Raw genomic sequence first — 12,618 nt, 5'->3', positions numbered from 1 at the left:
TTTCTTTCTTTCTTTCTTTCTTTCTTTCTTTCTTTCTTCTTTCTTTCACAACTTAAAACAATAAACATTTATTATCTCACAGTTTTTGAGGGTCAGGAATCCAGGAACAGATTAGTTGGGCAACTCTTACCCAGGTAGCTCATGAGGTTGCAATAGAGATGTCTCTGACACTTTCTTATATTAATGATAACTCATGTTTGTAAAGCTCTCTAGCTTACAAAGCATGTACATTTGCCTTACCTTAGTTGATCCTCAAAATAAGAACAATAATAAAAATAGTAATAACAAAGTAATAACACAATAGTAATAACCATAAAATATTTGGTTGTCAGAAAAGTCATGATGCATTTTTGCAACGAAAAACAGAAAAAATGCATCATGACTTTTCCGACAACCCAATAGTAACAACAATAACCCAGCTACTATTATGATTTGGGCCATGATTACATTTTCAGTTAGGAGATAAGTCTCAAAACAGCAAGGAGGGGTGACTGGTTAGCTTGGTTGGTTAGAGCATGGTGCTTATAACACCAAGGTTGCCAGTTCGAGCCCCACATGGGCCACTGTGAGCTGTGCTCTCCTTAAAAGAGTCAACTATGCCATTGTAGCATAAAAGCAATGTGTAACCAATGATCATGGCTGTTCCCCAATAAAAAAATAATAATAAAAAAGAAAAAAGAAAAAGACAGAGGATCATAATTTAAAAACAGCGAGGAATTATAGGACGGGAAATGATTAATGCATTTAATTGCAGGATAGGAAATGACATAATGAATTATAGTATGATAGGCTCACTGTCTTTCGAACTCGCTAAGGGAGGAAACGTTAGGGAATCCATTCTGGAAGAAGTGGGACTTGAATCAGTCTTTAAAAGATGGCTGAATGTTTAACAGGGATAATGAGGGAAGATCATTCCAAGCAAGGAGAAGAAAAAGTGAGTAAAAACTTGGAGGTGGGAATATGGAGGTATACGCAAGGGCTACAGAGAGAAGAATGGCCTATGGAAGCAGAGCCACCTTCAGCATTACCCTGTATGTTTATATGTTAAATGCTTTTATTTCCCTGGGGCTCTTTTCTATTGACTACTCCATCTTTTGAGCCATTCTCTTTCTGTGTCTCCATTACCAAAGTTCCTTTTGTGTTTGACATTCTATGCCTATGATAGTGTATTATATAATATATTAATAACATGTAGTAGAAACAATGTGTAAAAATATAAGATATATAAATATAAAACAAAAACCTAAATAAAATATAAAAATAGCATAATTGTTCTTTGCAATCTTTTAAGTGACTAGATCAGAAGAAATTTTGGAACAGAAAGCAACTACAAAGCTCTGCAACATGTCCCATGTAGTCTAGCTATGAGTAAGACACATGGATTTATGTCATAAATGATGGCTTAATTTGGGCTCTGGTAAACCCTTAGCTTTCCCTCTCTCAAAGCAGCTCCTTCTTGAAGAGAAATTATAAGTTCATAAATAGCTGAAACCCTAGCAATCGGCATTTAGGCAAATGGTTTTCATTAAGATACTGAGGAAAGAGCTTTGGGAATCGGACCTGGGTTCAACTCCCAGCTCTTACTAGCTGTGTGAGCTTGAGTAAATTATTTAACTGTTTTTTAGTTTCTTCATCTGGAAAATGACAATAATAATCTATCTCATAGGATTGTATTAATTAAGGAAAATAATGTGTGTTATGGTATCTTATGCGTAAGTTCTCATTTGATGTTGTTTCTTCTCATTTTACCAAAATTTGTTTTCTTGACTCAACTTGACATTCTTTAGAGAAGGTAAAGTAGTAGAGTATAAAGGGCCTTGGCTTTGAAGCCAGACTTTTTTTTGAATTGTGTTTGTGAAAGTCAGGTCAGAGCTGGTAAGAATGAAACATTTATTCCTGCCCTGGAGAGACTTTGCCTGTCTTAGGCAGATGCGTTAGATGCCTTGCCAGGTTGAGTTAGGTTTCTGATCATTTGTTTCTTTCTTCACTCACTGAGTGAGCACCTATTTTGTGCCAGACATGTACTAGCTGTTGGAGATCCGTGACAAGTTGGACATGGCCCCTGCACTGGGACTCAGTTTGGCTGGGAAGATAAACCCTTAAAATAGGCAATTCGTATAATGGTGCCGTGAGAACAGAGGAGAGGTTGAAGAACTGCCCAACCTAGAGATCAGGAAGGACTTCACAGAAGAGATGACCTTTAAGCTGAGACTGGAAAAGGATAAATAAAAGGCTTCATGTGGTGTGGTGGCAAGGAAAGAGAAAGGGAAAGGCAGGATTCATAGGCAGATGGAGTAAGCTTGGGAAAATGTGAACAGGTATGAAAGAGCCTGCTATGTTTGATGAACCATAACTGGTTCAGTGTAGTTGGTGTAGAATGTATGAAACGTAAGTATTGGGAGATGAAGGAGACAGTACAAATCTGTAGAGCAGAGCTTCTCAAACTTTTTGTTGGTTTGTTTGTTTTAAAGTAGGCTTCCATTTGTTAGAGCAGTTTTAGGTTCACAGCAAAATTGAGTGGCAGGTACACAGATTACTTATATACCTCCTGCCCCCCCACATACACACAACCTCCCCCACTATCAACATCTCATTCCAGGGTGATACATTTGTTATGATTAACAAACCTACATCAAAACACCATACTTACCTTAAGTTCATATTTTACATTAAGATTCACTCTTGGTGTTGTACATTCTATAAGCTTGGACAAATGTATAATGACATATACCTACCATTATAGTATCATCCACAATAGTTTCATTGCCCTAAAACTCCTCTGTGTTCTGCTAATTCAACCCTTCTTCCCCCCTAACCTTTGGCAACCACTGGTCTTTATATTGTCTCCATAGTGTTGCCTTTTCCAGAATGTCATATAGGTGGAATCATACAGTATATAGTTTTTTCAGATTGGTTTCTTTCACCTAGTAATAAATATTTAAGGTTCGTCTTTTCATGGCTTGATAATTCATTTCTTTTTAGTGCTGAATAATATTCCATTTTGTGGATGTACCAGTTTATCCATTCACCGGTTGAAGGACATCTTGATTGCTTCCAAGTTTTGGCAATTATGAATAAAGCTGCTATAAATATAAATGTGCAAGTTTTTGTGTGAACATAAGTTTTCAGCTCATTTGGTTAAACACCAGGCAGTGCGATTGCTTGATTGTATAGTAAGAGTATATTTTATTTTGTAAGAAACTACCAACCTGTCTTCCAAAGTGACTGTATAATTTTGCATTCTCACCAGCAATGAATGAAAGTTTTTGTTGCTCCATATCCTTGTCAGCATTTGGTGTTGTCAGTTTTGGTTTTGGCCTTTTTGATAGGTGTGTAGTGGTATTTCATTGTTGTTTTAATTTGCGTTTCCCTAATGATATATGATGTTGAGCATTTTTTCCATCTGTATATCTTCTTTGGTGATGTGTGTATTCAGGTCTTTTGCCCATTTTATTATTTGGGTTGTTTTCTTATTGTTAAGTTTTAAGAGTTATTTGTATAATTTGGATAATAGTCCTTTATTAGATATATCTTTTACAAATATTTTCTCCCTGTCTGTAGTTTGTTGTCTCATTCTCTTGATTCTCAGACTTTTATCGGCACACAAATCATTTGGGATTTTTTTTTTAAAGATTTTTATTGGGGAATTGGGGGATGGGAACAGCGCTGGGGAATTGGGGGAAGGGGAACAGACAAGTCGCTGTCCTTTTGTTCTTCAGTCTAGTTGTGGAGGACGTTGCTTCACTGGCCCAAGTTGGCACCATCATTGCGCTCTTCCCAGGCGAGGCAGATCAGTCGCTGGCTTCTGGACAGCCGTTCATGGCGGCTGCTGGCCACTCACGCTGGCTGCTGGCTACACACGGTAGCCCATGGCAACCCACTGCAGCAGGGGCTGCAGCCTACGCCGTCGCAGGCGACCCATGGCAGCCCAGCTCCAGGTCGAGCTGTTGTTCAGCATCTTAGCTATAGAGGGCAGTGTCACTGGCCCTCATATGTGGGATCCGAACCGGGGCCTTCTGGCATCCCAAGCCAGCTCTTAACCAATGCGCCACTCGGCCGGCCCTGGGATCTTATTAAAATTCAGATTCTGACTCAGTAGGTCTAGGGTGGAGTTTGACCTTCTACATTTCCAATAACCTCCCAAGCGTGATGCAGCGCTGCACAGCAAGGCTGTAGATGACCCTGACTGCTGTTTGGATTGGAGGAGACCAGAAGGCAGGTGACAGGCTACTGTTAGTTAGAATGATTCAACCACAAATAAAATAACACTGCTGAAATAGGACGGTGGCAATGAAGAGGGTGAAGAGTGAATACATTTGATCACTGTGTCTGCTATATAATCATTAATAGCTTGGGGACTGGAATGCATTGGGAGAGAAGAAAGATAACATTATCACGAGCATAGGGAATCCAGGAGAGGCAGAGTGACAGAACAGAAAGGCCTTAGGGCTAGGAGTCTGAAAACCTCAATTCTGGTCCCGGATATGCTCCTAACTTTCTCTATGACCTTGGGCAGGTTACTTAACTTCTTGGAACCTCTGTTTCTCCTTCTATCAAATGGGTGCCCTAATCACTGCCCTACTTTTTACATAGTTGTTTTGAGACTCTAGTGAACTAGTATATGTGAAAGTGCTTTGTAAATGCTAGAGCATAATACAAATGATACAAATAAAAAACTGATTACATCTGTAATGACCCTATTTCCAAATAAGGTCACATTCTGAGATGCCATGATTTAGGACATACGATTTTTTGGGAGGACACAATGCAACCCCTAAAAAGGGTACTTTATCACTACAACTCTTTAAATATTGAAGCTTTTCCTGCCAGGTAAGCAGGACCTTAGTGAACATCTACTTTATTAAAAGACCCTTGATGGGAGATGATGACTACAAGTATTTAGACTTATGATCCTTTGAGATCCTAGCCTAGGGAGGCAGCATAGCTTAGTGGTTTAGAGCTTAGGCTCTGAGCCAAACTGCCTGGATTTGGGTCTGGGTAGTCCCAATTACTAACCACGTGATCTTGGTTAAGTAAATTAATCTCTGTGCTTCAGTTTCTTTATCTGCAAAATAAGGATGCTAATACCTGATAGGGTTGCTGTGAGGCTAAAGTGAATTAATACATGTAAAGAACTTGAACCATTGCCTGGTAAGCACCTGATAAAATAGGGATTCTTATTATTGAAACAGCTTCCAAATATAAAATTCTTTAATTTAGAGAACTTTAAAGCAGCCCGTAATCAAGGACCAAACAAATGGGATGCAGGTTATAGAAGCTCATAGAATGTAGGATGTCAAGGCTGCAAATGTCTTTATAGATGATCTACTTAAGTCTTCTCTTTTTCCAGATGGGGAAGCCAGGGTTCAGACCAAGGAAGTGACTTTCCCTGGGTCAGTTGGCTCATTAGTGGTAGAACCAGGACTAGTAACTCTGATAAATGTTCTTTTTGCTCCTCCTTTACTTTAGTTCAACAAAAAGTTAAGTCTTTAATCATGCATTGAGCGTCTACTCGAATCTAAGTCCAGGCTGGGCTCTGTAAATACATATATGAAATAGGCAGTCCTTGGCTTCTAAAGGAGCGTACAGCTCAACAAAGAGCTAAATTAGCCTAAAAATGTAATGATGTTTCTGTTTTTAATTTCCTTTTCCCTGTTACTTTTGCAGCAAACAAAAAGAAGGAGAAGGAACGGCCAGAGATTTCTCTTCCTTCAGATTTTGAGCACACAATTCACGTTGGCTTTGATGCTGTCACAGGGGAGTTTACTGTAAGTCCTGGGTCACAGAAAAGCCTTTGGTCTTTTAGAGTTCTGGCTATACACGGTTAGCTTCAACCCTTTCTAGTCTTCCTGGTGCCTGAGACCCTCATTACTACCTTATTATGTTCATGAGAGGGACATTTCCCTCATCTCCAAAACTGTTCCAAAGAGCCTTTGAAGCATCATTCCTTAAATAGAACTCTAAGTGGCCCCTTGGCAGCAGGCTCTATGCGGGCACTGATATTACAGAGACAGATCAGACATGTTTCTGCTCGAAATGGGGAATAGCCTGGTGAAGGAGCAAAGATCTCAAGAAATGACTAATATAGTGAGATAAGTATTATAAAAGAGGCTTGTGTAGTGCTCTGAGGGTATCGAGAGAAAGGAATGACTAAGCCCGTCTTCAGCTGCTAGCAGGTATGACAGTTAGCACTGATTGTCCTCCTGGGGTCCCTGTGACTGTGTCTTCCTGACAGCCTTGCATATCTCTCTTATAGGGGATGCCAGAGCAGTGGGCTCGCTTGCTTCAAACATCAAATATCACCAAGTCGGAGCAGAAGAAAAACCCACAGGCTGTTCTGGATGTACTGGAATTCTATAACTCAAAGAAGACCTCCAACAGCCAGAAGTACATGAGCTTCACAGGTATGAGGATTGTGTCCAGTGCATTTTGGGAAAAAAAGGATTTTCATCCGGGTGGAAAAGCACCACATGCCCGTTGGTGTGGGGTGAGAGAAGAAAGTATTGGAAAGAGTGGAGATGGCACTTTCACTAAGATGGAATTTCGGAATTTGAAAGCCAAGATGATGGGTTTTTTTTGCATCAAACTTGCATGTTTACTCTGAAACTGCACATGTAAAAAAGTAATATATGTAGAGCATAGACTTTGTGCTAGACGATCTAAATTCTGACACTAGGTTCTAATAGTCACTTCGTTTCGTTGAGCCTCAAAATGGGAATAATAACTATCTCTAGAGGTTGTGGTGAGGAATTAATGAGCTCATTGACGTGAAAGTTCCTTATAGGTTATAAACAGCACCATGGAAATGTAGCTATCATTATCATTAATATCATTAAGTTATTTAATAACAGATTTAATGTGTGTCTTTTAAATAGGCAAGCCCAATTTCTTCCTCTAGGCACTAATTTTTATCAGTCAAATGAAAAACAGGTCAATAATGTTCTTTAGATGTACTCTCTCTGTATAAGGGACTGTTTTTTCCAGAATGTCCTTTTTCCCCCCATTAAACTTTGTTTTAATGGGTCTCAAAATTCTGTGACAGATTTTTTGTCAAGTTGTTTCCATAAAAAGTACCGATTTTAAAAACTAATAACTTAAAAACTGCCACTCACAAAAAAACAAATGAGCCACAAAACATTTTTCTTTCCTTCTGAAGGTTTTATGATGCACTGTAATCATTAACCAGTCTTCTACTATTAAACTTAAATGGCTGATTAAGACGAACAGTTCTGAGACTGCTCTTTCACCACTGATTAAGACTGGGGTGGCAGGTATTGGGGATACTATTTAGTTAGCCTTCTGAGCTTTCTGGGCAGTGTTGGTGACCTTGCCCGCTCCAGCTGCCTTCTTGTCCGCTGCTTTGATGACACCCACAGCAACTGTCTCATGTCACAAACAGCAAAATGGCCCAGAGGAGGGTAGTCAGAGAAGCTCTCAACACACATGGGCATGCCAGGAACCATATCAACGATGGCAGCATCACCACATTTCAAAAACTTGGGGCCGTCTTCCAGCTTTTTCCCTGAACGATGATCCATCTTCTCAACACAGCAAATTTGCAAGCTGTGTGAGCTGTGTGACAGTCGAGCACAGGTGCACATCCGGCACTTATTTGGCCTGGATGGTTCAGGATAATCACCTGAGCTCTGAAGCCAGCTTCTTCCACTGGTGGGTCATTTATGCTGTCACCAACTACATTGCCACAACGAACATCTTTGACAGACACATTCTTGACCTTGAAGCCCACGTTATCCCCAGGAAGAACTTCACTCAAAGCTTCATGGTGTATTTCAACAGGCTTTACTTCAGTTGTAACATGGACTGGAGCAAAGGTGACCACCATGCCAGGTTTGAGAACACTAGTCTCCACTTGGCCCACAGGGACGGACCAATACCACCAATTTTGTAGACATCCTGGAGGGGCAGATGCAAGGGCTTGTCAGTTGGATGAGTTGGTGGCAGGATGCAATCCAGAGCTTCAAGCAGCGTGGTTCCACCCATTGCCATCATTATGGGTGACTTTCTGTCCCTTGAACCAAGGCCTGTTAGCACTTAACTCCAGCATGTTGTCACCATTTTAACCAGAAATTGGCACAAATGCTACTGTGTCAGGTTTCGAGCCAGTTTTCTTAAAGTAGGTGCTGACTTCCTTAACGATTTCCTCGTATCTCTTCTGGCTGTAGGGTGGCTCAGTGGATCCATTTTGTTAACACCAATGCTTAGCTGTTTCACACCCAGTGTGTGAGCCAGAAGGGCATGCTCACAGGGCTGCCCATTCTTGGAGATACCTGCTTCAAATTCACCAACACCAGCAGCAACAATCAAGACAGCACAGTCATCCTGAGATGTGCCTGCAATCATGTTTTTGATAAAGTCTCTGTGTCCTGGGGCATCAGTGATGGTCACATACTTGCTGTGCTTGAATTTCCACAGGGAGGCATCAATGGTGATCCTACGTTCACATTCAGCTTTCAGTTTATCCAAGACCCAGGCATACTTGAAGGAGCCCTTTCCCATCTCAGCAGACATCTTCTCAAATTTTTCGATGGTTCTTTTGTCAATCCCACCACATTTGTAGATCAGGTGACCTGTAGTGGTAGTCTTGCTAGAATCTACATGTTTATTGATGATGATGTTGAAATGAATCTTTTTCTTTTCCCATTATGGGTTAGATTTAGCAGTGGTTTTCACTACACCTGTGTTCTGGTAGCAAACCCATTGCGAAAAAGCCAGAGTTGTTTTTAATAACAGAATTGGGATTAGAATCTCGGTCTCCTAATTTCTATACTAGCACCCTTTCAGTTTACTACTTGCCTCTAGTAACTTTATTTGGAGAACCTCCTTCCGTAGCAGAGAGATTTTCCTTTTCCTAGATAAGTTATGAGAAGGCCTACATTTCTGGAAATTTACCTTTTATATAGCATCTTAGAATGTTAGAGCAAGAAATGTCCTTAGTATATATCATTTCCAATTCTCCATTGTTTTGTGGACATTAAAACCAAAAAAGGCCTTTCTAATGTGGCTAAATTAGTGACAGAGCTGGCCTCTTAATCCTGAGTCTGGTGTTCTTTCCAGAGTTCATGCTGTCTTTGTCAAAGGGCAGTATTGTGGAGGAAGGTGAGAACCAGGATGAACTAGCTTATTTTGAAGGATGCTTTCCCCAGCAAGTATCTGGCTTATATCAAAGGGCACAGATGGTAATGATGACAGACTGCAGCTTCGCTCCTGCTGCCATGGTGGTGGCCAGGAGAGGGTCATGCATGTTATCAGCAGCACTTCCTTCTTCACGTCTGGCCCCGCTGGGCCTGCCTTACTTCTCCTATTAAAGGACTGGGTCATTCCAAGGAGAAATTGGGATTGAGGGGTGCTGGGGGCAAGATATCCAGTCAGGAGATTACTGCTTGTGTTTTCTGTAGTTTGTCATGGAGACATGAGATTAGAATCTAGATTTGAAGCCTCAGCAGCAACATCTTTGGAAGCATTTATTTTTTTATGTCTATGTGTGTAGATGTGTACATGTGCCATATATGTATGGAAGCATAGCTGTGTGGGTTTGCATATGTTTGGAATTAAAGTCCACTTGCATATTCATGAATGAATATATGTATAGATATACACATTCAGGTAATTGTGTGTATGTTCACCCGTGCATGCATATGTGAATAACAATGAGTATATGTGTATATGTGTGTGTGTGCATACATGTGGGATTTTTAATTTTCTAGAAGTTGAAGACTAGGCAACTCTAGGCAAAATTGTGTATTTGGCACAGTTTATTTTTAATGTCACCTCTCTCCTTTTCCTGTTTTTCCTGCTTGTACTATTAATTGTGATAACACTACTTTAATTTGTATATGCTTATATATGAATGATCTCATTTGATTCCCATAATGGCCTTAGGGGTTGGTAGGGCAAGGATTATTATCCCCATTTTACAGACTCGGAGAAATTAATTAGGCTCCGAGAAACTAAGTGACTTACTCAGGGTGATTCAACCAATCTGTGATGGAAGTGTGTTTTAAACTTGGGCCTTTAAAACCTTTGCTGCTATAGGCCGAGCATAATCCTCCCTGCCAATTTTTGTGTCAGGTTTTCTGGGGTATTTTAGCACTTTATTTTTTGTACCAATTAGTAGCTAATATGGTAGGCAAAAAATAGACTAGATTGACAGCTCAGAGTTCTGGGTTTTAGCCCTACTTTTGCCACTGATTTATGCAACTTTGAACCAGTTTCTTTCCTTCTCTGAACCTTAGTTTCCTCATTTGTAAAATGAAGGGGTTGGAAGTACTTTCTGCTCTATCATTCTGTGCTATGGAATTTTATTTTGATATATAGAAATTGTACATCCCATTTAAAAGGAGCAATGCTTACTTGTTTTTCCTATGACAGAGATATATTTATTACCGGAATAACCTAGTCCTCAAAAACACTAGCAAAGCATAAGGTTGGAAGTGGTGCAGTGAAGGCATAGTATTGCACTGTGTTCTGCCTCAGCTGATGTTCTTTTGGACAAGAAAAACAAATGAATTATGTTTAAGGTATATCCTGAATTGATTTCTCCAGGGTCCAGCTGGCTAGTCAGGGTTTTTTAAAATATATTGTTGCAGCTTGTGGGTTCATTATTTGTCATTGGACCAAAGAAGCTGTGCCTGGCACTTTCTTATATAATGAAATTGGGATCTTGGACATTCTTTGGGCTTGCCTGTTGGTGAGGAATATGTGGGATTTGGTAGAACAGTTCCCCTCCTGAATTCCATTGGTGGTGAACTGGCAAAGTCACTTTCTTCTTGTATCTTTAGGAATTAAAGAATAAAACCAAACACAATACTTGGTCTTAATCTTCTTGCTAAGATCTCCACTAGTTGTATGTTTCATATTTCATTAAGTCTAAGATACCATTGATTGTAAGATGTACTATGATTTTATATACCACTAAAGAAAAAAAAGGTTGCCAATTAAAACAGGAAATGCCTTTGAATGTAAGACATATCTCTGTTTCAGAGATGTTAATGTGAAAAAATGTACGTCTCAGAATCAGTGAAATATGATAATTGCCTCATTGAGAGAACTCGAATCTCTTATTAGAAACAAGACCCTACCTTTAATTAGACTTGACATGATTAATTCCTCTCTTTCCTAAGCCTTAGTCTTTCTGTCCCTGCAGGGAATAGACATGTATGTAGATCTTTTCTAAAAGCTGAAGCTGCAGGCTGGTCATAATTTGCCAGGGATGGCTCAGGACAGTGCCAACCATGAATTATTTCCCTTTCTTTTAGATTGCAGGAAATTTCCTTGACCATTCATTCAGGCCTGGTGATGATATAGTTGATGATGTGGATACAGCTTTAGCATAGTATTAGAATTTGACCAGGATTCAAACCTTGACTCCTATTTGATCTGTGTGTACCCTGGGCAAATTACTTAATGTCCCTGAACTTCAGTTTCCTAATCTATAAAAGTAGATATAATAATAGTACTCAGAACTGTAGTGAAGATTTAAGAAGGTCATGTGCTTATCCTGGTATAGGACCCATAGTACCAGTAATATTATTATCCTCTGAGCCTGGCAAATGCTTGACTGGATAAGTTTCCTTAGCTCTCGAGAATAGATTAACTATAATTGTTTACTAACTGAGTCCCCTGTCTTTTTTCCTTTGCAGATAAATTAGCTGAGGATTATAATTCTTCTAACACTTTGGTAAGTCCTTATTTCCTCTGTTCTAATATGGGCAGGTATGGTGGTTAGGGATCAAGACACTATAACAGGTGCAGAGCCTGGTCTGGGAGGCACTCATCTAGGTCATTCCCACCCGGGGTCTCAGAGTACCTCTCTGTACAGTGAGGAATTGAACTTAGTAAATATAAATAGTACGTATCCCTTCCAATTTTAATTTTTTAATGTTCTGGAAATCCTAACTTTGGAACCAGAAGAACTGGCTTTCAGGCTCAGTTTTTCATTTGTAGCTTTGAACCTTGGGAAAGCCAATTTGCCTTTCTGAGGCTGAGTTTTTTCATCAATAAAAAGGATGATACACTTTGCTTTATCTGAACATTTCTTCAAAAACATGAATTTAGAGAACTCCCTTTCTTTGGTTGGTAGGGTGTAGAAAGCCAGGATTAAGACTAATTGCTGAAGGGAACAGATTCTGTTTATTTAAGGTTATCCATTATGTCCTCTGAAGTTGTAGTGAATGCCCTGTCTCTTGAAGGGATGTTGTAAGAATCATGAATGAATTGGCTGGAGTGAAACTAGATGACCTCAAAGGTCCCTCTGCCTCTCTCAACTTAAAAATTCTGTTTTCCAGAGCAGATAAAATGAGATGTTGATGTATTTGAAGGGGTCTTTAAATAGTAAGTTGTGAGATGCACACGCGCGCACACATGGTCAGACAATTAAGTTCGCAAACTCATCCTAGAAAAAGTGCTACATACCTCAGTGCTGAACATCACTACAATCACCTTTGAAGACTCCCCTTGGGAAGCTGTGCACCGATGCCCCCACCTTACTCCACCCTTCAAAGCAATTTTGGAACTCTTTCTGGAATGGCGATCAGAGCTGTCATCGTATTACCCTTGATGTCCTGAATGTCATCAAAATGTCCTTTTTTTTTTTTTTTT

The 12,618-nt window shown here is 39.8% G+C and overlaps 1 protein-coding gene across 3 annotated transcripts in view; it reads left to right on the top strand.

Moving 5' to 3' along the window:
• Window positions 1–12,618, top strand: part of PAK1 (p21 (RAC1) activated kinase 1) — a 90,368-nt gene that overhangs the window by 34,461 nt on the left and 43,289 nt on the right. For all 3 annotated transcript variants that reach the window (XM_019631660.1, XM_019631659.1, XM_019631658.1), the window contains exons 3-5: window positions 5,668–5,768; window positions 6,257–6,404; window positions 11,661–11,698. In XM_019631660.1, coding sequence (XP_019487205.1) covers window positions 5,668–5,768; window positions 6,257–6,404; window positions 11,661–11,698 — 287 coding nt within the window. The remainder of the gene's footprint in view (window positions 1–5,667; window positions 5,769–6,256; window positions 6,405–11,660; window positions 11,699–12,618) is intronic.

The sequence above is a fragment of the Hipposideros armiger genome, unplaced genomic scaffold (genome assembly GCF_001890085.2).
Source record: "Hipposideros armiger isolate ML-2016 unplaced genomic scaffold, ASM189008v1 scaffold_1030, whole genome shotgun sequence".
Classification (NCBI taxonomy): Eukaryota; Metazoa; Chordata; class Mammalia; order Chiroptera; family Hipposideridae; genus Hipposideros; species Hipposideros armiger.
This window is presented reverse-complemented; position numbering and strand designations above follow the sequence as displayed.